Source organism: Protobothrops mucrosquamatus, unplaced genomic scaffold (genome assembly GCF_001527695.2).
Source record: "Protobothrops mucrosquamatus isolate PMUCROS unplaced genomic scaffold, P.Mucros_1.0 scaffold1730, whole genome shotgun sequence".
NCBI classification, from domain to species: Eukaryota; Metazoa; Chordata; class Lepidosauria; order Squamata; family Viperidae; genus Protobothrops; species Protobothrops mucrosquamatus.
The window spans coordinates 26992-52138 of NW_015387877.1; the positions used below are offsets into that span (position 1 = coordinate 26992).

Sequence of the window (25147 nt, forward strand, 5' to 3'; positions counted from 1 at the left end):
TGCTAACCACCAAGACTTCCCCAAATGTCAATTTTAGACAAAAAGGAGTGGCCTAAAAACACCAGGCATTCAAAATTATGGACCAATTTTTCCCAAGCCAGGGGTGATATATATTTAAAAAAAATCAATTGGTGTTAATTTGATTCAGGTTCTAAAATGGATTCAACGCAAGTATTTATTTTTGTGAAAAATCTCTCAGATTGTTTCTGATATAAAAGTCGTTTGGCCAATTGGAAATGAAGTTAGGAGCATCTTTCTTTACTGAAATGTCTACTTTCAGGTAGTGAGTCAGATTTCCATATACTTATTTTATTAACAATTTGATCTAATTTAGGTAAAATAGCCTTGCGGGTATCTTACAGGCTCTCTACCTTTTTAGCCAAAATCCAGGATTCCTTCTTTTGCTTTTCCGACCAACGGGGGCAAAATTGCAAAGAGGAGAAAACGACAAGCCCCTTTTATGCAAACTGTCCACCACCACCACCCCCCTCCCGAAAAAAGAAAGGCGACTAGTTGCGTAAACATCCGCAAAGCGAAGCGGGCGGGGAGCTCTACGGCTGCCCAGGCGATTTCTCGCTCTCGCTCTCTCTCAGCGATCCCAGTAAAAACGCCGGAGGCTACGAAGGTATCTACGGCCAGTGTTTCTCAACCTTGACAATTTTAAGGCATGTGGACTTCAACTCCCAGAATTCCACAGCCAGCAAAGCTGGCTGTGGAATTCTGGGAGTTGAAGTCCACATGCCTTAAAATTGTCAAGGTTGAGAAACACTGATTCTACGCGAATGAAGCAAGTCGGTGCCTGGCAGGCTCCACCTCTTGGGTGACGTAGACCAAAGGGGCGGGCCCGGAGAAAAGCATTAAGAAAAGCCGGCGTCGGCTCTCTGGCCGCGATGACGATGGGGTGCTCGTTGTTCTTCTGAGCCCTTGGCCAGGAGGGCTGCCTGGGTCCCCGGCGAGCCCGCGCCAGGAACGGGCGCTATGCAAGGCCTGCTGCCCCTCCTCTGCCGGCGTCTTCAGAGAGCCCTGGCTGCGGGAGCTCCGGGGAGGGTCAGGCTTTGCCACGAGGCTCCGGCTCCGGCTCCGGCAGCTTCCGGAGGGAGCAAAGGCAGCGCCCAGGTAAGAGGGGCTGCCCGCTTTTCTCGGCCCGGGATGCGGCGAGGGGGAGCCTTGCGAAGCCCCTTCCCCCGTCGCTCTCTCGAGCCCCGACATCCCCAACCCAAGCAAGTCCCGGGAGTTACTGTAACGTGTAGCCGGAGCTCTTTCGCTCCGTACTGGGGTTTCTTTCAAACCCGAGTAGAGGGGGAGGGGGCAGGAGAAAACCCTGGCGTCATCTGCTTTCGGAAGACTCTGCCGTGCGCGGGGAGTTGGTCTGAATGCCGGTTATGGGGTGGGGTGGGGGGAAAGAAACCCTAAAACAGGGCTTTTCAACCTTTTCATCCATTGTACCACTTTTAGGATATGGCAACATCCGAGGACCACCAGTCGCCTAGCAAGGTTGTCCCAAACTTGATGACCCCCCCCCAAAAAAAGGAAAAAAACTGATAAAGTACAGGTAGTCCTCGACTTACAACAGTTCGCTTAGTGACTGTTCGAAGTTCCAATGGCGCTGAAAAAAGTGCCTCCCCAAGACACAGCCGAGCAAGACACCTGCCCTGTGGTGCTCTTCCTCCTCCTGTCCGAGGTTTTCATTGTTGGGAGGCATTTCTCTTGAGGATTGGCAGCGGGGGTGGGGGGGTGTTTGGTTTTTATCCCCCCCCCATCTGCTGGGTGGTTGCAGCAGGTTTTGGTCACTTCACATGACCCTGGTACACTGTGACCATCATAAATATGAATCAGTTGCCAAGCATCTGAATGTAAATCACAAGACCCTGGAGATGCTGCAACATTCCAGCTGATCGACGGTTCTTCTGGGCTCAGCAGAAGCGCCAGGATCAGCGCCAAGTTCCAGCTGGAGCCTGGCGCTGATCCTGATGCTTCCACTGAGCCCTGCAGCTCCAGCCGTCTCTTGCTCAGGCTTGTGCGGTGCTGCCACTGGTTCAGCTCATTCCCCCCCCTCGCTACCACTTTTCTAGGATGGTTGCGTACCACCTGCCAGGTGTCAATGTACCACAGGTGGTGCCCGTACCACTGGTTGAAAAGCCCTGCCCTAAAACACCGAAGGTCTTCCCGTTAGAGAACTTTTCTTGTCGTGTTCATTTCCCCGCTTACTTGCCTCCCCACTTTGGAGGAAACGGGTCAGCGAGGGAAGGCTGAATTGGTTACTTTCCAGCTGTGGCTTTCTCAGAAAAAGGGGCTTCACGCCTTTTTCAAGCAGCCAGCAATGGGTTCGGGGACCCTGTTTTTTCCTTTTTGCTCAGGAGCAGCCTTTGTGTTCCTGTCAAATTGGTTAGGGATGATTGCTTCTGCTGTCAGTTTTCTTAAAGGGTTGTTCATTCAACATCAGCTGGCTTGACTTTTGCTGCGGAAAAAGTCTAAATTCCTGACCAAATAATGAGATGGTACTCGCGGGTAGTGTAAAACTTGCATTTAATGAGTTGTTTAGAAGTTACACCTAACTGTTAACACGCTTACTCAGATTTGAGTGATCAAGAATTTGCATTCCAAAATATTTGCTGTACATTCTCAGTTCATTTTAACCCTGATTTTAAACAATTCATACAGAGAAGAGTTTGTTTTAAATGATAAAGATTGCTAATGTTTTCTTTCTAAATACTCTGGTTTTCAAACATGTGCTATCTTTTTAGTTAGTAATCACTGAATTAACCAAACATAGGAATTCTTTGTTGTTTGCTAGCTGGAGAAAGCCTTTAGGCTAGGAGTTGTATATAAAGCCTCTTAACTTTTGAAGTTGAAGCACAGTTTTTTTGGGCTCAAGTAACCTGTCTGAACTAGTAGCACTCCTTTTTATAATCATCACTACTGCTGTAGTTCCTTAAGTGAGGAACTGTGTACTGGGTGCTACATAGATGGGGGAAAGAGTACATAAACTAGCATTAATCCTATCAATATTCATATGCAAGAAGGAATAAGCTGAGAATGATCAGTTGATAAATATTTGCTGCAAAAGTAGGGTAAAGACAAAATCAGAAGAATATGCAAAATGTGGAAATCATTTTAAGCCCTTTTAGAGGCAGTGATCATTGGAAACAACTGTTTCAAGTAACAAAATAATAAATTGCATCTCTGTGTTTCTGCTCTCCATGTGTAGGAACATGGAAGGCTACATATGCTACACTTTGAGTCACAAGATGGTGGGGATTAGAATGGAACAGCCGGCAACATTAGAAGCTGTTGTCCTACTGCTTCTTTCATAGGGAAGCACTATTTTTTCTGCGGCCCTGATCCTCCCCATTTTTAATTTTCTTTTTGTTTTCCAACTGCACTACCACACCAAATTTGGTATCATTGTATCTTTATGGAAGTATCCAGTTGACAATCAGAGAGGATCCTGGTTCCTTTACATATTTTTTCCTAGATTATTTTAATCCCAGGGATGTTTATGTTTCTGTAGAGAAGGTCAGCATACATCAGGGGTCTTCAAACTTGGCCCTTTTATGACTTGTGGACTTCAACTCCCAGAATTCCTCAGCCAGGCATGCTGGCTGAGGAATCCTGGGAGTTGAAGTCCACAAGTCATAAAAGGGCCAAGTTTGAAGACCCCTGGCATACATGAAAAATACAGTAATGTTTGAAACTAGACATTCTTGTTGAAAAGGCAGGCACAAATAAGAGCAAATCAACTTGGGCTGCAAATTTGATATTAATGAAGATGATGGGTTGCAATATTGCAAAAGGCGTGAACTTTCAGTTTTTTTCAGAAACATTTCATTGTTTGAATTATAAGTCATAATGAGCTATATTTATTTATTTATTTATTTATTTATTCAATTTTTATCCCGCCCTTCTCCTTACGGACTCAGGGCAGCTGACAGCCTTATAAAACAGATACAACAATAAATACCAATTTAAAACCTAATTAAAAAGAAATATTTACTGTGGCCTATATAATTAAAATTTCTCTTAAAACCCCACTAAAAATTCCCCTAGGCCAATCCCGCTTGTTGGAAGAGCCATGTCTTTAGGGCGCGGCGGAAGGAGGGGAGATCCGGGATCACCCGGATCTCTGGGGGTAGTTCGTTCCAGAGGGTGGGAGCTCCCACCAAGAAGGCCCTCCCCCTGGAGGTCGCCAGCCGGCACTGTCTGGCTGACGGCACCCTGCGGAGACCCACTCTGTGGGAGCGTACCGGCCGATGGGAGGTAATCTGCGGCAGAAGGCGGTCTCGGAGATATCCAGGTCCGATGCCATGGAGCGCTTTGAAGATGATGACCAACACCTTGAAGCGCACCCGGAAGGCTACCGGCAACCAGTGCAGCTCGCGCAGCAGCGGTGTTACATGGGAGCGACGAGTCCCTCCCAANTGTGGGAGCGTACCGGCCGATGGGAGGTAATCTGCGGCAGAAGGCGGTCTCGGAGATATCCAGGTCCGATGCCATGGAGCGCTTTGAAGATGATAACCAACACCTTGAAGCGCACCCGGAAGGCTACCGGCAACCAGTGCAGCTCGCGCAGCAGCGGCGTTACATGGGAGCGACGAGTCCCTCCCAACACCGCCCGCGCGGCCGCATTCTGGACCAGTTGGAGCCTCCGGGTGCTCCTCAAGGGGAGCCCCATGTAGAGAGCATTACAGTAGTCCAGGCGGGAGGTGACGAGAGCATGGGTGACTGTGCGCAAGGCGTCCCGGTCCAGAAAAGGTCACAACTGGTGTATCAGGCGTACCTGATAAAACGCCCCCCTGGTCACAGCCGACAACTGGTCTTCCAGTGTCAGCCGTGAATCCAGGAGGACCCCCAGATTGCGTACCCTCTCCGAGGGGGCCAAAATTTTGCCCCCTATAGTCAGCGATGGAGTCAGCTGACTATGCCGAGGCGCCGGCAGCCACAGCCACTCGGTCTTGGAAGGGTTGAGCCTGAGTCTGTTCCTCCCCATCCAGACCCTGGATGGGTCTGGATGGGGAGGAATATTGATTAGTGATTGGCTTAATTTAACAAATAGAAATATACTTGAGGGATGGGATTTATTATACTTGAGGGATGGGATTTATTATTTGTCTGGCATGCTTATTTGATTTATAATAAAAAAGTAGATCAAGTTTTCAAAACTCACATTTTAAGAAGTGCTTTATTACGAGTTTAGAAGAAATATTATTATAGACTAAATTATAAAATTCCCATTTGGGTGATTCCAGGACAGGTGATAGAGGGGGTATCTAGAGGAGTTAATTTGGATAATATTACCTATAGGGAATTACTTAGTTTGGTAGGACAGGATTGGCAAATTAAATCCTTAGCGGATTTGAAACAAGAAAATATTGTATATTCCTGGTTTTATTATAATCAATTGTTAATGAGGTGGAGTTTAGATCAGAAGGTTGGTATTNCGTGACCAATGCCGTTTCCGTGCTGTATCCCGGCCTGAAGCCCGACTGGAGCGGGTCCAGATAGACTGTTTCCTCCAGGTGCCGAGGGAACTGCTGCGCAACCACACTCTCAACAACCTTCGCCACAAAGCGAAGGTTGGAGACCGGGCGATAGTTAGCCAATACATCTGGGTCCAGGGAGGGCTTCTTAAGGAGGGGCCTCACCACCGCCTCAGATGGCTATATGGTTTCTTTTTGCAATGGGTTTATTTTACAATATTTATTCATTTAGTTTGTTTTCATGCACAAAGATAATCCCAGAGATAAAATTTGGGATTGTGTTTATACTTGCAGCTATTTACAAATATGAGCCATCACTACATCCAAGGTGATCGTTTAAAAATCAGATTGCTGGAATTTTTCTATTCTTTTAGGTTCCTGTTTTCAGTTTTACTTATTTTAGCAATAGGTTTCTACCTTTCAAAAGATCAAAATTGTGCAGGAAGTTGTTTTTTTCTGATACACTGTATAGAAGTTGGACTTTGAAGAAGCAGGATAGAAAGAGTACTGACTCTTTTCAAGTTTGGTGTTGGAGAAGATCTGAGAATACCAAGACAACAAACAAATAGGTCATCAAACAAATCAAAGCAGAGATCTCACTAATGGCACAAATGACCAGACTGAAATTATCATACTATGGACACATGCGAAGACCTACTTATCTGGACAAGTCAGTAATGCTGGGAAAGGTGGAAGGTAATAGATTCATTGATAGCAATAATAGGTGTGTCATTGAAAGCCTGAAGAACCAGGTTGGGGACATATTCTTCTGGAGATAATCTATCTACAGTACATGGTTTTGTTAAAAATTGATACCATCTTGATACATAATCAATTCTACCTTTCAAACTGCTGTTGATTTTTTTTCCCCATCAGTGTTATGGCAAATGGAATGCAGACATTATGCCAACAATTTCTTTCTGATTTCTGGGCAAAGATAAACTAAAATGACTAACATGTTATTACGATCTCCATACACCTTGTGGGCAAATGTATAGTGAAATTATGCCGTAATTGGGCATGTAAGTACCAGTATCTAACCTGGCATAAATAAACTTTTAATTCTCTAAACCAGTGGTGGCGAACCTATGGCACGGGTGCCAGAGGTGGCACTCAGAGCCCTCTCTGTGGGCACGTGGGCCGTCGCCCCAGTCCTAGGCCTTCAGCTGGGTTTTATAAAACCTTTTCGCTTTAGGCCTCTGCCGCTGTGTGCAAAAAAAAAAAAAAGGTTCAATCAGTCAATTTCAACTTCTTGTGGGAAAAAAAATGATCTTGCAAAGTTGGAATTGATTGATTGAACTTTTTAGTCCCACCCAGTCTGCCGTTACCACTGCAGCCACGCCCAGCCAATGGGCCACGCCCAGCCAATGGGCCACACCCACCCGGCACTCGACGATGCATAAGTGGGTTTTGGGTTGCAGTTTGGGCACTCGGTCTCTAAAAGGTTCGCCATCACTGCTCTAAACTAACTACTTAAATATCTAATCATAAAAAATACGGTTGTGGGATCTCTTAATACAGTGGAAAGACTCAGCCTTTATATGTAAATATAAATATTGCACACTGGAAATTATGATTTTAATGATCCTCTTGACCATGTGCCTGCATGCATGGAGAGGTTTGTCCAGTAGAAGTTTCTAATTGTTTATGCTTGATCAATTTTGGTAATTGTACAAGTATATTATAAAACAATTACAGTAACATCTTCTAGTAAAAATGGCAAAATGAACAAGTGCTGTCCTTCCTATAGGTGAAAGGGCACTTATAATAATAATAATAGTAAAGTTGGAAGGGACCTTGGAGGTCATCTAGTCCAACCCCCTGCTCAGGCAGGAAACCCTATACCATTTCGGACAAATGGCTGTCCAGTCTCTTCTTAAAAACTTCCAGTGTTGGCGCATTCACCGCTTCTGGAAACAGGTTGTTCCACTGGTTAATTGTTCTAACCGTCAGGAAGTTTCTCCTTAGTTGTAGGTTGCTTCTCTCCTTGGTTAGTTTCCATCCGTTGCTTCTTGTCCTGCCTTCAGGTGCTTTGGAGAATAGCTTGACTCCCTCTTCTTTGTGGCAGCCCCTGAGATATTGGAACACTGCTATCATGTCTCCTCTCGTCCTTCTCTTCGTTAAACTAGACTAAACTAATAGGAAAACTACATTCTTTTAAATGGATTCATGATATATTTAATACCAATGCCTATTCTATTGTCATGACTTAATTCCCACTTACACTTTCCTAGCATCTAGTATTTGTGGAGATAGTTAACACTTAAACAGATTAAAAAGCAATATAAGAAAGTCTGCAAGCTGCTAACAGAATCCTCAATAAAAATGTGAAATATGTGCTTTATTGCATCCAGTTTTTGAACCAGAAAAGAAGGCATTTACAGAGAGATACTGGAATTCTTTTACTTCATTTTTTTGTTTCAACTAATTCAAACACGGAAAGCCATAAAAGTGTTGGGTCCTTTTCTTGTTTTATATGCTTAGTATAGGCTCAAATTAAAACAGTGTGTGAACTATTGTTATACACCGAAAAATCTGATTCTTCTCTTAGCTATACCATCAGTTTCCAGTTGGAATATTTGAATTGCATATTCATGTTCTCTGGAATATGTATTTTCAGATGTTTTAAATGTTTTTATTTTTCTCTGAGTATATTTCTTTTTAGTAAAATAAGAGTTTTGTAAGTTAAAACAGGCCAAAATATTAATATAATCCAATCCCTAATAAGATTTACTGTATAGAAATAATGGTTTATCAAGCATATCTGAGTCAAAAACGTAAGAAATGAGTTTACTTTTTCCAGTAGCTAAAATTCCTCTCCATCTGATCCCTTTTTCTAATTCAGTTATTTAGTTAATATTTTATGTCTCATAATGGACAAATAGTCTTGGACGGATAGTTGGAGATAACACTGTCATTATTTATCTTTTTTGCCAAGTTGTATTAAATAGATCAGGGTTGTCAAACTGCCGGCCCGCGGGCTGGATGAGTCATGCCAAAACTGTGCCCACCCCATTGCCGGCAATGGGGGAAAAGTCACAATACATCATGACACATCATGTGACATTGCAAGTTTGACACCCGTGAAATAGATTAATATAGGTAAAATTATGCTTTTTGAATTTGAAGAGCTTCTGCCCTATTGCTTTCTACAAGTCTGCTGTCTGGGGCTCACAACAAATTAATGACTTTGGCACCTTACATTTTATAGCCTTGAGTTCATTGACATTGTATTACTAGATACCCAACAAAGGAACGTGGGAAGTTTTCTGTCAAATACATTGTTCCTCTCTTTTCAGAAGCATTTTCTTCACTTCAACTGACTGTATTATCACATGCTATTTCTTTGTAGAGTTCATGTATTCGATTCATCAATAATTTTTACAAATAAGATGGTTCTTCCTTTCCCACTCTTGGTTTGACAAGTTGGCTGGGTTTGCATACCACATTAAACCAGACAACTCACATTATTATTGAGCAATATGTGAAGCCAGTCATTAGAGTTCTTTGTACTTATAAACAAGAAACTACATATAGGGCAATAATTTTTTGTGGGTTGTGTTTCCAACTGCTGGAAATATGCTTCTGGACAAGAATCATTCTTCAAGTGACATCACACCTTTGAGCTGGTAGGCAGATGTGGGATTGGAGAATAAGTGATCAACTTGCCTACAAAAGGCTGAATGTGGTCAGTCCCTAAACACACACATGCCTGAAGGCAAAGAAAGTGCTGAGCTGCAGCCACCCATGATTTTATTTTCTAAGAGTCCCTTTGGCGGGAAAGGGAGCTGGGAGATGCCACACTTAATTTGTAATAATAATAATAATTTGTAATATGGCAATGTGTTGGTGATTTTGCTTGAGTATAGAAGGTACAATTGCGAAAAAGAGTTTCCTGGAATAGAACTAAAATCCCAATTCTGTTATAAAGTTCACTATATAGCCTTGAGCCGAGCATACTCCTTGGTGTAAACCAGGGGTAGTCAACCTTGGCTCTTTTATGACTCGTGGACTTCAACTCTCAGAATTCCTGAGCCAGCTGTGCTGGCTCAGGAATTCTGGGAGTTGAAGTCCACGAGTCATAAAAGAGCCAAGGTTGACTACCCCTGGTGTAAACACTTTCACAGGATTATTAAGATAATACTAACCACTTCTAGCAATTTCACATAATTGTTGTGAATAAGCAGTGAAAGGGAGGAGGATTTATATGAAGTTGCTTAAAACAAAGGAGAATAACTCTGTACAAGGATGTTATGACTCTAAACTGCAAGATGTCTGGTTGATAACAAGAATTTTCTTATTTCTCTCTTCCATTTCAGCTAGGTGTACAACCTACCTTTGGCATTCTGTTTGATATCGATGGAGTATTGGTACGAGGAAAGACCCCAATTCCTGCTGCCCGAAAAGCCTTTCAAAAACTACTTAATTCTCAGGGACAACTTTTGGTGCCTGTAGTATTTGTTACTAATGCAGGAAACTGCCTTTGTCAGAAGAAAGCAGACCAGCTGTCCCATCTTCTTGAAGTTCCAGTAAGTAACGTTGTCATCTATTGGAATGTTTGTCATTTTCTTTCTTCTCTGCAGTACGTGAATTAGAATTATCATATATTTATCTACAGCAGGAGTCTTCAAACTTGGCTCTTTTAATGACTTGTGGACTTAAACTCCCAGAATTCCTCAGCCAGTCATGCTGGCTGAGGAATTCTGGGAGTTGAAGTCCACAAGGGCCAAGTTTGAAGACCCCTGGTGTATAGTTTAGGATTTTGCCTTCAACTGATAGAGGCAGCTTCTTAAACTTTATTACAAGTCTTGCCATTCTTTATTAAAATTGTTCTACATTTTGAAATTGCTCTACATCAGTGATGGCAAACCTTTTAGAGACCGAGTGCCCAAGCTACAACCCAAAACCCACTTATGCATCGTCAGGTGCCGGGTGGGCGTGGCCCATTGGGTGGGTGTGACCCATTGGGTGGGCGTGGCTGCAGTGGTAACAGCAGACTGGGTGGGACTAAAAAGTTCAATCAATCAATTCCAACTTCGCAAGATCTTTTTTTTCCGCGCGAGAAGTTGAAATTGACTGATTGATTGAACTTTTTTGTTTTTTGTGCACACGGCGGTGGAGGCCTAAAGCGAAAAGGTTTTATAAAACCCAGCTGAAGGCCTAGGACTGGGGCAACGGCGCGCGTGCCCACAGAGAGGGCTCTGAGTGCCGCCTCTGGCACCTGTGCCATAGGTTCGCCACCACTGCTCTACATTTCCCGTTTCTTTTGGAAGCAATCTGGGGGAATGAGGTTTCCAAAGCACCACAAGAGTGGCCTCCATTCTTTCGAACCTTCGGAAGCCTTATTCACCAAATCGTGCAGTTTGGGGAATGAAGCTTCTGAAGCATCGTAATAATGAAATGCCAGCTTGGAGACTGGCACAAGGCAGCTTTGGTAAGAAGACCTGGCACGGGCAGCAGCTTTGCCACATATGTTGGATATGCCTGTCAGCAGCTGGAGAAAAATAGCGAAAGTAGGGTGTGACAATTCCTATAGAGCACAGGGTAGCAGGGGGAATTGGGGCTTTATGGAATGGTGCTGGCATAGTAGGGCAGCTTTGGGGCTTTAGGTGGCATCTGGTTGACATTGCTGAAGGCCTCAGGACTCGCTTTCGGCCCCAGCACTGCTGCTGCCATCAAGTACTCTGTTCAGGGTGGACAAAAGGGCATAGATCAAGAGGATAGAGGCAGGTGGGGGGAATTGCAGCACCCCTGTGTTCGTAAGTGTGGACAGGCTACCAAGTACCTGAATTTTGTTCATGTGGCTACAAGGGTGATGCAACGGCTATAACTTCGGGCATGGGTCGAAAGTCCATTTTTTCAGCACCATTGTAATTTCAAACAGTCACTGAACGAATGGTCGTAATTCAAGTGCTATCTGTACAAGAATGAAAACAGATTATCCACTTTTTCTTTGTCCTAGATTTCCAAAGACCAAGTTATGATGTCCCACAGTCCTTTGCAAATGTTCAAACGTTACCATGACAAATGTGTTCTTGTATCAGGACAAGGCCCACTCCTTGACATCGCTGAGCAGTATCCTTGGAAAATGCTGGGTTCATTCTGCATTGGGCTGAAGGTGCACGATAGGGGAGTGTGCTAGAGTTAAGCATGTGGTGTGTATCATTTTTTTCTCAAGATCCAAAGGTACATTTTGTAGGGAAAGCAAAAAATGTCTCCCATGAAGTCTGCGAATTTAGGAAATCTCAAATGGGATGATACAGGATGTAAAAAGATAGCCAGACTAAGAAAGGGGAGTAGATCTCCTTTGCCTCTTGACTCCTTGAATCAATTCCACTGATTCAAAATTCTTTTTTCTCTGAGCAGAGTTAAAGATTTTCAAAGCAAAGTTTCTAGAAATCAGTTTGAGGCCATTTATTAGGAACTCTCATAAATGTTTCAGATTGGAATGTTATCATAAATTATAATGAGTTAATAAGAAACTTTTCTTGGACATTGTTGTATTTCTGAATAAAAAATAGCTTTTGTAAGAGTCCTAAATATAAAGTTCTGAGTGAACAAAGATTGTGTTTATCTCTCTCCCTATATTGTATGTACTCTCCCAGAGGATATGGAAACATTTCCTTTACTTAGAATACGTCTGTCACTACCATTTCAAATGTATTATTTGTTTGGGGAATGTAAAACAAATATGCCTTTCATTAAATCATAGATGCATTGCTATCCATAACCAATATGTCATTAGTCTTGGATTTTGTCGGCCTATTACAATTGACAGGTTGCGAGAAACTTATCCCTTATTGGACATGGTAGATCATGACAGAAAACCTAAAGTTTTGGTAAGTGTACTGTACTTTATTGCTTTTTACTTTTTAATAATTCCTTCCACAATTTTTACATTGTCTGTAATTACAGTAGCCTATTGGCCTGCTTGTCATGTAAATCAGGGGTCCCCAATCCCAGGGCCATGGATTAGGTATTGGTCCACAGCTTGTTAGGAACTGGGCTGTGCTGGCAGGCAAGCAAGCGAAGCTTCATCTGTGCATGTGCAGGATCTAGGTTGAAATTGTTAACCAGTTTTGAAGATGGGGCTTGAGTGTGACAGAGAAAAATGTGACCTTTCAAATGCTAAATACCTTCCTGAACAGATTTTAGAAAGTGGCAGTATCACTTACCTTTTCTAGACTCAGAAAGTAAACAGTGTCAGTTCAGATTACTAATTGAGTAAGAAATGACCAGGAATTACCAGTAATGTAGTCCAGACCAGGAAGTTGAAAAACACCAGGAAGATTTAGCAACAACACTCTTTCCCTGTTAAGAAAACCAAATGGATACATCAATTGTCAATAGTTAAGCTTGACTAAAAGGAGACTTCACTTTACCTAGTCAGATGACCTTTCATACAGTGGTATGAAGTACAGTAAAATAAGTACAAGTTAATATAAAACAATATTCAATAAAAACAAAACGTGCATTAAAATGAGCCGAGAGATATATTTCCAAGATTCATACCAGGAACAGATGGGTATTGATGTTCTATGTTATAATTATATTAACTTTTTGATATTCTGTTGGTAGTCATTTTTCTGCCAGTAGCAACATATGAAGGTGTGTTTTAGTTCTAGTTCGGATTATAACATAGAGTGGATAAATATTTCCCCACATACACAAATTAAAAACAGTAATGTAGTGGTGAAAGTCTGATTGCTCAAGTCTTATTGTTTCCTTGATGCAACATGTACTAGTAATTTGATTATCAAAAATTATGCATTGTGTACACAAAGGATGCATTTAAAGTAACTTTACATCATTCATAGCATTTAAAAGATTGCACTTTTTTCTTAGAGTTTCTCAATATTGACTGATCCTAGAACAGATTTGGTAGCAGCTGAGAGAGCAACTGAGGAAATGGTACTGATGACTAATAACACAAAGGCTCAAGTATTGTAGTAGGCAAGAGGGTAAAGAGGGCAGCAACATTGGACAGAACCAGCTTTGTTCAATTCAATCTCTCCTGACATCTGGAGTTCAGATCAATGTATGGTTAGCTCTCTAATTAGCTACATAGCTTGCTTGTCTTGCAGAAAGGAGTAATTGTTAATTTGTGATGCAGGGTTGTTGTTTTTTTTGTTCCTTTTCTTTGCTCTTTTCCTTTACTATATAGTTCCTTTCCTTTACTATAAGCACACTATAATATAGATGTTGCTGATACACTATTTTGCAGCAAGCGCACATATAGCTAAAGAAAAGCTGTGAATCAGAGAAATAATTTAATTCAGTAGGGTATTGAAAGTAATCGATCTGGTCAGCCAATTTTAGGATATACAGTAGTTTACTTCAGGTGTCCCCAGTCTTTTTCCATGATTATTTAAACTTGAAAGCATTGTCTTGAGGGAAGGCTAGTTAAATTTACTTGCCAGGTAAAACAACTGAAGTTATCCACAGCCTTTCATATGATATTCCATAATCCCCAATCAGCCTGACCCTGAATTAGTCTCCTCCTCCTTTTAAATTGTAAAATTTAACTGTGACGCTGAAATTCAACATCATTTGTTAAGTCAATGAATGTGTATATTATAAAAACATATACAAGAATGCATGAATATGGATTTCATCTTCACATTTGTGATATTGTGCTGTTGAACATAATGCAACTTCTACAGACTAAAGTGAGCTACAGTTGAATATGTGGAAATGACAGGGGATTAATAGTAAGAACTTTCAAATGATCACAGGTGTACAGTCAGACAGTGGAGGAAAAAGCTTTGGTGGCAGGTTGAATTAGGCCTAAAAATATGAGTGTATATTAGAGGGGAGTCTATGTTATAAACCCAGGAGTGTCATTTCTAAGACACATTAGCAATTATATGGGCTTCTCTTACAGCAAGATTATGAGATAAATATTTATGGAGATTCTCGGTCATCCAGGTCATTTGTCTCAAAAGTGCTTTTTTAAAAGGCAATTCAAGATCTAAGAGGCAAGTATAAATGGGCAGTATCTCATCTCCTTACAGTTGCGATGATAATTTTTAATTTTTTAGAGGTATAGGAAATTTAATCAGAACATAGGGTGCACCCATAATGTTCAAAGGCTTATTTACTGGGTTTCTTCTTTGTGCTAATAAAGGATACTTTTCTTAGTAAATGTAATTTGTTTTTAATTTGTAGCACTTACCCACAATGGAATTTCCCAAAATTGAAGGTCAGTATGTCAAGATATTTATGTCTAATTCTGAAATTTGCTCCAAGTAAAATGGACTGCTTTGTGATAGCTCTCAAAGCATTTTGCTAATTTTTCCTAGCTTTTTGTGATATATCTGAACAAGAATGTGACAGTCATCATATACAATATACAGTATATATCAGTTTATAATGATACTGACAGGTTGTCCATTTTTATTTCTTTGATTTTTCTTCTATCTGCACTCTTTATAAATCTACCATTAATGTTAAGCTGTGAAGTTTCTAGTTCTTTGCCAAACCTCATTCTTACAGTTTCTATTTCATATGCAGTTTAAAAACTAATAAAAAACTAGTAATGTGACTTTTAAAATAGTATCTTCATTATTATTCTACGCTAATTCATCTTACAGAAGTTCTGTTGAGGTTTGTAATTATATTCCACTGGCACTGAATCATCCAAGTTTATATAAAAATTTGGGTTCTGTACAGTTTATGATTTTTTCTTGTGTTTTTTTCTCTGTTTCTAAAAGGAAAAAGGACTGAAGTACTTTAAGTACAAAGTAATTATTTTCTTTTAGATATCAGTGGACAAAGCAATTTAATGCTACCTCAAGTGGTTTTTGTGATACTTTAAAAACGATTTCTGCACTTTAAGATGTGCTAAGCTCATTGGCTAATTTATTTATTTGCTGCTAAATTCTGATGATATGATCACAGCAGCCTTTATGGGCTGATTAAAAATAAATTCAATGACTAAATGCAGCCTGAGCCCATAGTTTGCCTATTCTTGTTATAGTGTGCATGAAAGGCAGAAGGTGGTGTGTTTGTTATTTTGATTAGGAAATAGCTTACAATCATGCGCATGTAACACATTGATATTGTGCGTATCTTAACAGCAGTTATTTTGTTTGGTGAGCCAGTGAGGTGGGAAACCAACTTACAGTTGATAATAGATGTTCTTTTGACAAGTGGCTATCCTGGAAATCCTTATCAGAGAACTTATCCACATATTCCTGTATTGGCTTGTAATATGGATTTGATGTGGGCAGCTGAAGCTCAATCCCCAAGGTAAGGCAAAGATGCTAGTTGCTCTGAAGGTGTTTTTCTTTAGTGGGAAGGAGCTTGGCTGGAAATACTACTTCCAGATGCATTAGAAGCATCATTGGAAACACATGAATGCTTGTTTTGTGTGCAAGTATACACATAATAAAGTTAATGGTTTTATTTATAGTAAATGAATAGCTCAGTTTGTCAAACCTAATTGAATTGCCAATTAAACTACCATTGCAACTGTTGTAGTAGTTGACTGCTACTACATACAATATATGAATAGAATAGAATAGAATAGAGCTGGAAGGGACCTTGGAGGTCTTCTAGTCCAGCCCCCTGCTCAAGCAGGAGAACCTATACCAGTAATGGCGAACCTTTTAGAGACCGAGTACCCAAACTGCAACCGAAAACCCACTTATTTATTGCCGGGTGCCAGGTGGGCGTGGCCCACTGACTGGGCGTGGCTGTGATGGTTGTGGCAGATTGGGTGGGTGTGGCCAAGGTAGGCATGGTCACTTCAATGTTGTTCCTGGGGAGGGACACATGTGGGGGGTGGGCAGGGTTGGAGATCCAGGGGTCTCTGGCATGTGGGGCAGTAGGCAGGAGGCTTGTCCTGCAGGGTGAGGTGAGGCAGGGCGGAGGTGCCATTACCATGAGGCAAAGCAAGGGGCGGATGCTGCCTGACACCATCAGCCCCTGCACACAAAGGCCAGTGAGTGCATGGGGTGTCCATCAGCAACTACAGCCTGCCGGCCCCTCAACCAGTGCACTCTGGGGCTCCGCAGCCCGCCAGCAGTTCAAAGAAGCCACCTCTGAGGGGGATGGCCAGCCAACAGCTGAGGAGGTGATGCAGTGGGTTGTGCCCGGGAAAAGGAGAGCATGCGAGGCCAGGAGGGATGGGACAGGGGGGAGGGAAACCAGCCGTGCCGGGATGCATCCGGCCACGTGGGACCTCGTCGAGTTAGCAGGTGGCTGGTTGAAGAGGGACAGTTGCCATCTCCGGGGCATGGCGCACGTGCTCACAGAGAGGGCTCTGAGTGCCGCCTCTGGCACGCGTGCCATAGGTTCACCACCACTGACCTATACTATCTCAGAGAGGTGAATGTCCAGTCTCTTCCTAAAAATCTCCAGTGATGGAGCGCCCACGGTTTCTGGGGATAAGCTGTTCCATTGTTTGATTGTCCTCACTGTCAGTTTCTCCTTAGTTCCAGGTTGATTCTCTCTTTGATCAGTTTCCAACCATTGTTTCTCGTCCTTCCCCCTGGTGCTTTGGTGAACAACCTGCCCCCCTCTGCCTTGTGGCAGCCCCTCAGATACTGGAACACTGCTATCATGTCTCACCTATTTCTTCTTTTCTTTAGACTAGCCAAACCCAAGTCCCGTAGCCATTCTTCGTATGTTTTAGTCTCTAGGCCTTTGATTGGCTTAGCTGCTCTTCTCTGAATTTTTCCCAAATTCTTAACATCTTTTTTGTGATAAGGTGACCAAAATTGGCTGCAGTATTCCAGATGTGGTTTTACTAGGAATTTATAAAGCAGTAATAATACTTCGTGTGATCTTGATTCTATGCCTCTATTTATGCAATCCAGGATTGTATTAACTTTTTTGGTTGCTGCTATATACTGCTGGCTCATAGTCAAATGATTGTCCACTAGGACTCCAAGGTCTTTCTTACAGTTACTGTTTTTAAGCCAGATCTTGCCCAATCTGTATTTGTACTTTTGTTTTTTCCTGCCTAAATGTAAGACTTTGCTTTTCTCCACATTGAAACTCATTTTGTTGGATAGGGATCTTTTGGGATCCTGAGTTTGTCTTCTGGGATGTTGGCTACTCCTGTCAGTTTGGTGTCATCTGCAAATTTGATGAGTTCCCCTTCAATTCCCTCATCTAAGTCATTTATGAAGATATTGAAGAGAACTGGGCCTAAAACAGAACCTTGTGGTACCCCACTGCTTACTTCTTTCCATGTGGATATAGTGCCATTGAGGACTACTGATTGAGAATGGTTTGTTAGCCAGCTACAGATCCATCTGGTGGAGATGTTGATATGTAACTTGTGCTTTTGAGTTAATGTTTTTCTCTCTTGAAATTAAGCTGCTATTTTTGTCTGATTCTGATCATAGCATTTTTTGATGGTCCTGCCAAAAGCATCAAGATAATGTTCTCACAGTAAACTTAATTAAATGTTTTGTGGAGGCTATCTTGCCCAGATCGGCTTTTTTCTACACAATTAAAAATGTTTTGGCAAGTTTCTTCAACTTTTAAGTGACTGTCGGGAATTATGTAGGCAGAAGAAAAAGTGAATCAAAGCAATCTTGCCTTATAAATTCATAGAAGAGAAGCTAAGGATTTGGATAAATAGTATACATTAAATTTTTCCTTTTGGTGTAATACATTGTTTTTATCCTAGCCAATGATATAACTTTATTGACCAAATCTTATTTCTGTGTTTCAGATTTGGGCATGGAACATTTATGGTTTGTTTGGAAAATATTTATAAGAAAATCACTGGAAAAGAATTGAAATATGAAGTATTGATGGGAAAGCCTAGTGAAGTGACTTACCACTATGCAGAGTACCTCATTAGGACTCAAGCATCTGCAAAGCAGTGGAAGAGCCCTATTGAAACATTGTATGCCATTGGGTAGGAGATTTCTTTTCTTTCCTCTCATTTCCTCTCCAGAAAAAAAAGTTAAATTTCAGGCAAGCTGTTGCTCCAAGTTAAATGGCGGTAGACAATTGAAAAGAGTATTGGATAGGCCCCTGAGGATGGGTTGATCTCTAAACTAATTGTTTTATAGGGTACCAATTCATTCTTGCTCTTTCTAACTTGGGAGACAGGCTAGACCAGTGATGGCGAACCTATGGCACGCGTGCCAGAGGCGGCACTCAGAGTCCTCGCTGTGGGCACGCACACCATGCCCCAGAGATGGCAACTGTCCCTCTTCAACCGGCTGCCCGCTAACTCGCCGAGGTCGCATGGTTGGTTTCCCTCCCCCTGTCCCATCCCTCCTAGCCTCGCATGCTCTCCTTTTTCTCGGCATGACCCACTGCATTGCGTCCTCAGCTGTCGGCTGGCTGTTCAGCTCAGAGGCGGCTTCTCTGAACTGCTGGAGGTGGGCTGCGGAGCCCCAGAGTGGGGCTGTGGCTGCTGATGGACACTGTCAGTCCCCATACGCTCGCTGGCCTCTGTGCGGGGGCCGATGGTGTCAGGCAGCCGCCGCCCCGGCCCCTGCCTCACCTTGCCCTGTGACAATGGCACCCCCACCCTACCTCTCCTTGCCTCGCCTCACCCCGCAGGACGAGCCTCCTGCCTACCACCCCACCTGCCAGAGATCCCCTGGATCTCCCCCAACCCTGCCCGGCCCCCACAGGCGTCTCTCCCCACGAGCAACATTGAGGTTACCACGCCCACCTTGGCCACACCCAGGCCCACCCAGTGGGTCATGCCCACCTGGCACCCAGAGATAAATAAGTGGGTTTTGGGTTGTGATTTGGGCACTCGATCTCTAAAAGGTTCGCCATCACTGGGCTAGACAGCCAAGTCAATAGCAAAATCTGTCCCGTATTTTACATAGCACTACCCAATCTGCCAATTAATTTGAAACCTTTTAAGATCTCGCGCTGCCTCTAACAAAGAAATTACTTGCTCTTGTGTGCTTAAGTGTTACAGTCTAGTCTTGTGCATGTTTTCTTAATAGAATTGATTGGTCCCCAGCACCAGGTAAGGTTGCCTTTGTAGTTCATGGATGTCATGCTTGAAATTTCGGTTCAAACGCTACAGATTTCACTTTGGAAGAGCTATGTGAGAGAACATTTGAATCATTGGTTATTCATGTAATTGTACAGTTTCAACGAAGCTTCAAATTGATTTTGGAAGTAATTTCATTGCAGTATAATCCTGCCTATTGTAAAATGAGACTATTTAGCATGAAATGCCATTGCATGGCTGCCAATAAAAAGGCAGCCTATTAAGTAGACAAGGAGTGCTAAAATGATCCAGCAGCTTCCTTTATCATCTATTTCTCTATCCCACTTACTGGGAATTCGAAGAGCTGTAATAATCCCAGCATGTTACGTTAAAGAAGCTTGCCCTGTGCCATACCCTGCTTGTGCATTTCAGATTTTATTCATGCTCATGAGAAACAGCTTTAGAAAAACCCTTTTCAATTGAAAGTTAAAATTCTGGGATGTCAATTTTTTTTAATTTAATTGTCATCTGAAAGTTTTGGGAGTATCAGTTTGATATTGGGATATGCATGAAATGTTGCAACTTGAGAACACCTATGAGACTATAACATGCTCATCTTCAAAACAAGGTTTTCTGCTTGCATTGAACTAAAGTTTCTGTCATCCCCTACGGAGGAAATTGGAAGATGACTTCAAGATGACATTCCACTGGCAATAGATTAGAAAAGATGGCTGTAATGTATTCACCCTTGCAGCCTTAAAAAAATTACAGGTTTTTAAATTTTATTATTTTAAATACTTAAAATAATACAGGCAGTTCTCAGTTAACTACCACTCGTTCAGCAGCCATTCAAAGTTTTGACAGGGGCTTATAAGCAGTCCTCAATGTTCCGGCCATCCCAGCACCCCACAATCACATGATTGCTATTACAATGCATGGCAACCAGCTCACACTTATGATAGCTGCAGCATCACAGTCATGTGACTGCAGTCACCTGATCACCATTTGCAACCTTCCCTATTAACTTCCCACAAGCAAAGTCAATGGGAAGCTGACAAGGAAAGGCACAAATCACTCCTTTAAGTCAATTCTGCCACTTTTTCTTCTAAGGAGCCTGCTACAGAGATTTCACAGCACATGCCCACCTGCAACACACACATCCATACCCACATTCCCAATTATTTCCTCTGTCCACATTCCCAATTACAGTCCCAATTACATTATTATCCAAAGACTATCTGTAACTCTTCAAATATTCTATGAAAATAGGTTAAACTTTATTTCTTCAAAAGAATAAGAAGCCCCGTGCAATGCCATGCAGTAGGACTTGAGTTTACAAAGCTGCTGGATCAAAAGTAAAATTCCCACAAAGAGAGCTCTGACACTTATAGTTTCCCATGAAGAGGAGATGGCACATTATACAAAAGGTGGTCTATGTCTCATTCCAAAAAGCTCTCCAAATTCTAACTGGAGGTAGACAAATGACTAAAATTGCAAACTTTTAATAAAATGAACTCTGCTACCTTAATAATCATATACAGTATGTACCTCCTATATTTTGGTTCTGATGCAACTTTCCTGGCTTTCTAGGGATAACCTGATGACAGATATTTATGGTGCTAATCTTTACAACCGCTACCTTGAAGAGAGGATCTCTAGAAGAAGTTCTAAGACTCATGTCCAGGCCAAAGCCCTGGGGGGCACGAGGTCTGCCACAGTTTCTCAGGAAGAGGAGATTGAGAATTCTTGGGAAAATGAACTTGCATCAGCTACTGCCACAAGATGTAGCTCGGTTCTTGTTTGCACCGGAGTTTACAACCCTCACACAGAGGTGCCTTCTGATACAAGGGTTACTGAGACTGTCTTCCACGGGCACAGAGATTTCAGATTTGATCCTGCTTTAGTAGAACCAAACCACACAGTGTTAGATGTTGAAGCTGCTGTTGATCTCATCTTCCAACTGGAAAACTTTGCACCACATGAAAACTGCAGGACTTCCTAATGACTTTGGGATACTGTTAGGTTCCTTTTCCTTCTGAAAAATCTAGAGGGTTGCTTAATATCAAACAGTCTCTAACATACTAATGTTTTTATAAGTAATGTTTCTACTACAATTCTAAAAAAACAGGACACTACATCCCATATATCTCCTTTCTGTACCCTGATTTATTTTAGTGACCAACACTGTTGTGAATTGTACTTTTCCATGAATTGTCTTCTGCATACTGACTTCATTCCTAGTTCAGAGATCCCAGTTTCCAGATTTGATCATTGATGTCAAAACATTACGTGTGTTTGGCAGTCAAAATTGTAAAACAACACACTATTAAACTCCATACATTGCACTGAATGTATCCTCTTCCAAGGAATTAAAATGTGCCTATCTGTACTATCTAACTTTTTTCTTTATTCCATCTCCTTCCCTTGGATCAATGCTCTGGGTGAACCGCAAAAGCTGCATGTTGATGCTTTTCTTGTATATTCGGTTTGAGATTGAAGGACAGAATTCATAAGTGAACAGAAAGGTTTTGCCAAGGCAGGTATACACATAATCCATTAAAATGAATGGGGTTTGCAGGACAGCATATAGAGTTTTGCTCAAATCCCACTTTGAATAAGCTTCCTAAAGTTGTTTACTGTCAGACTTTGCCCTTTGGGTTTTATTATTAACCATTCTGGTGTTTTTGCTGCACTGAACAGCAGAATTTAGCAGTTCCTTGATCTTTTAGTTTTAACTTGAGACTCCACAAAGGCAATCAGGTACTGATAAGATAATGTTTTCTCTTCCTTCTGCTACTAAACGTTACATTTTTAATTTTTAAGGACGATGTATCTCATAAATGTAAACTGTAAATTGTATGTCCTATTCTATGAAACTTTGTTAACTGCAGCAGTCTGTCCACTAAAATATGTTCTATTTTAAAAAGCACATTTTTTTATTCAGTGTTCTCATCCCCCTTTAAAGTTTTTTTAGTTGGCAGCTATCATCATATAGTAGAAAAACCATTATCTATAATTTCTTCATTTTGTTCTTGAGACAATTAAAGTTTCCTTACCCTGTTTACTTTTGCTATGAATCTGCGTCAAGGAACTTTATCAAACTTTGATAATGCAAGTACGTCTTTTCGCCCAAATATTTTTATATGTGTCACTCTTAAGTTTTAATAGGAAATCCTGCTAGTCCCTTTTCTGCATGTTTTTTTCAAATCCTATTTATACATTGTTGTTAAAATGGCCTTTGTCCCCTTATTAAATATTGTTACAGCAATCGTTTACTCTTTCATGCAAATCTTTACTTGCCCAGGAGGTTTTGAATATCATCAGTATTTAATCAATTTATACATTGGTTTGCATAATAAGGAATATAACTTTTTCAGGAACCCCCTACTGAAGATTTGTGTTTTGCTAAGAACACAGATGCAAAGAAATTCATTTGGACATCATGTTTTTCTTCTCCTTCACACATTCATCTAATTTATTTCAGATACTCCTCCAATTTTCTGGTGATTTTAAGGCATACATGGAGCTGTATGTTTGTATGCTTTTCATATTAGTTTCTTTTTTATTTCCTTTTTCAAAGTTTCAGGTCCTTTTTGTTTCACCTGGGTAAGACTTAGCTTTTTTTTTTTTTTTAACTCCTGCTTTTCATGCTGGCATAGTTATGGACTTGGCGATAGTATATATGCTGCAGGTCAGGAAAACTATCTGAATTTCAAACTTTATAGTATAGAAAATGTTCAAGCATTCTGGAGAAAATTGGACTTTCAATTTTTCTTTTAACCTTTCTTAACCCTTACTTTTTTCATTAAAAACAACAACTGGGAAATGCTTATACAGATGGCTAAACTTTCCAAAATCTTGTTAAAAAAGAAAAAAAGAAAATTCAGTGTTTTAATTGGCAGTTGAAATTACTACTGCTTGACAGCCTCCATATGAGTAACTGTAGGAAAGATATTATGTTCTCCAAATAAACTACCAGGTCTCCTGCAGATTACTGCCACAAACTATTGCATTAAGCAGTAGCATGTTCACATGACTACAAGGAAGAGATCATTTAATCACTTGGTCAATCATTACTGTTCTGATGATTTATCTTTACAAAACTGAGTCTACGGAGTCCTAGACTAAATAAAGCAATGGGACAGAAATTCATCTGATTATACTTCGTTCCAGTTTAACACTCGCCTCTTAAATGCAGTTTGTTTTACCTAACTCTATACTGTCAACTCCCAGAATTTTCAGAAATTGATATGCTGATTTACAAGATCTGGGAGTTGGAAATAGTAGTATATAGAAGAGACAGGGATGGCATCTTGTGTGCAGGAGTATAGAACTAACTGAGTGGAGAACCTGATGGTATCAAATATCAAAGAAGTAAGACTGGTGGTTTCTGGCAATCAACAAAAGACAACCGCAATTTTTTGAAGCTGGATGGGTGCAAATCTTGATGGACACATGGCTAAGAAATAAAACCAGTGAGCAATCACAGACTATATACAAGTGAAACTCGGAAAATTAGAATATTGTGCAAAAGTTCATTTATTTCAGTAATGCAACTTAAAAGGTGAACCTAATATATGAGATAGACTCATTACATGCAAAGCAAGATAGTTCAAGCCGTGATGTGTCATAACTGTGATGATTATGGCTTACAGCTCACGAAAACCCCAAATCCACAATCTCAGAAAATTAGAATATTACATGCAATCAATAAAACAAGGATTNACAACTGTTTGTCTGTCAACAATGCTGGATAAGTAATTGGTCACAAACTCAGCTTTGTAAGCAGTGTATTTAGGATTAAATTTGGTGTGAAACACTAGAGAAAGAAGCCTACCTCCTATCATATATAGGACCAGGATTTTTATTCAACAAACACTTTTCAAGGTGTTTGCCCTTCTTTTTGAATGAACAAGATAAATGGATCATTTTATTCATGAGCTAACAATGTAATTTAAGAAAGTGAGTAATTTTATCCCTGGGAAAAGCATTGAAGTACAGTAGATATCCTGACATAGTGCTAGATTGGATTGTAAGATCTTAGACTAAGCAATTCCTGAATTAGTCTGTGATCTGAACTAAAAGCCAAAAATGAACTGAAAACCAAACTTAAGAGGCAACTGATCCCCAGCTATAATAATAATAGTTATATAGTGATTTAGAACTTAATGTATTTAATGTGATTTAGCTTTTTAATCGCACAGTGACTATGAACAAAATGGATTTTTTTTGAATGGGAGTGTCCACATTTAACTTTTGAGTAGACAATGGCTATAGTAGTGGGAAAAAATGACACAATGTTCTATTTTTTAAAATAGGGATTTTAACAGAATCAAGCATATTTTATAGTCTTTAAGAGTTTATCACAGGTAAATAGGAAGAAACGGGCTATTTCCAGGAACTTTTTTCTAATCTTGCAAGCATATTTTCACACTTTTTTAAATTAACCAAATTCAAAAAGAAACATACACAAAATTGTAAAACACTTACAAAGGGTTTTCATCACTTGCATCCTTTCCAGGAGAATGGGGACAAGTATAGCAAAGCTTTGACTTCCGGTGGCAGGCGATTTCGCTGGTCGCAGCTGTTTGCTGCCTCCCGCCTGTTTTGCGTAAAAGCCGGTTTGACAGCCAGCATCAGCTGTCAAACGGCTTGATACCTTTCCCCTGGGCATAAGGGGATAGGTGAGCTGCCCGGGGTAGGAGTTGAGTTCCCGAGTCGTCCTATATGGACGATGTAGGCGAGA

General features: G+C 41.1%; 1 protein-coding gene across 1 annotated transcript; it reads left to right on the forward strand.

The window, feature by feature from the left end:
- The first annotated feature begins 978 nt into the window (after positions 1-978).
- LOC107293781 (haloacid dehalogenase-like hydrolase domain-containing 5) lies at positions 979-22503 on the forward strand. Its single transcript, XM_029285458.1, has 8 exons — positions 979-1116; positions 9797-10006; positions 11440-11552; positions 12223-12316; positions 14646-14679; positions 15557-15728; positions 18166-18354; positions 20992-22503. The coding sequence occupies exons 1-8, from the start codon at positions 979-981 to the stop codon at positions 21401-21403; spliced, it is 1362 nt and encodes a 453-aa protein (XP_029141291.1). The 3' UTR covers positions 21404-22503.
- Positions 22504-25147: the final 2644 nt, after the last annotated feature.

Coding starts and splice junctions, on each gene's coding strand:
- LOC107293781 (XM_029285458.1), top strand. CDS start 979: ATGCAAGGCCTGCTGCCCCTCCTCTGCCGGCGTCTTCAGAGAGCCCTG. Junction 12,317..14,645: donor ACAGAAAACCTAAAGTTTTG/GTAAGTGTACTG, acceptor TTTAATTTGTAG/CACTTACCCACAATGGAATT. Junction 15,729..18,165: donor GCTGAAGCTCAATCCCCAAG/GTAAGGCAAAGA, acceptor TCTGTGTTTCAG/ATTTGGGCATGGAACATTTA.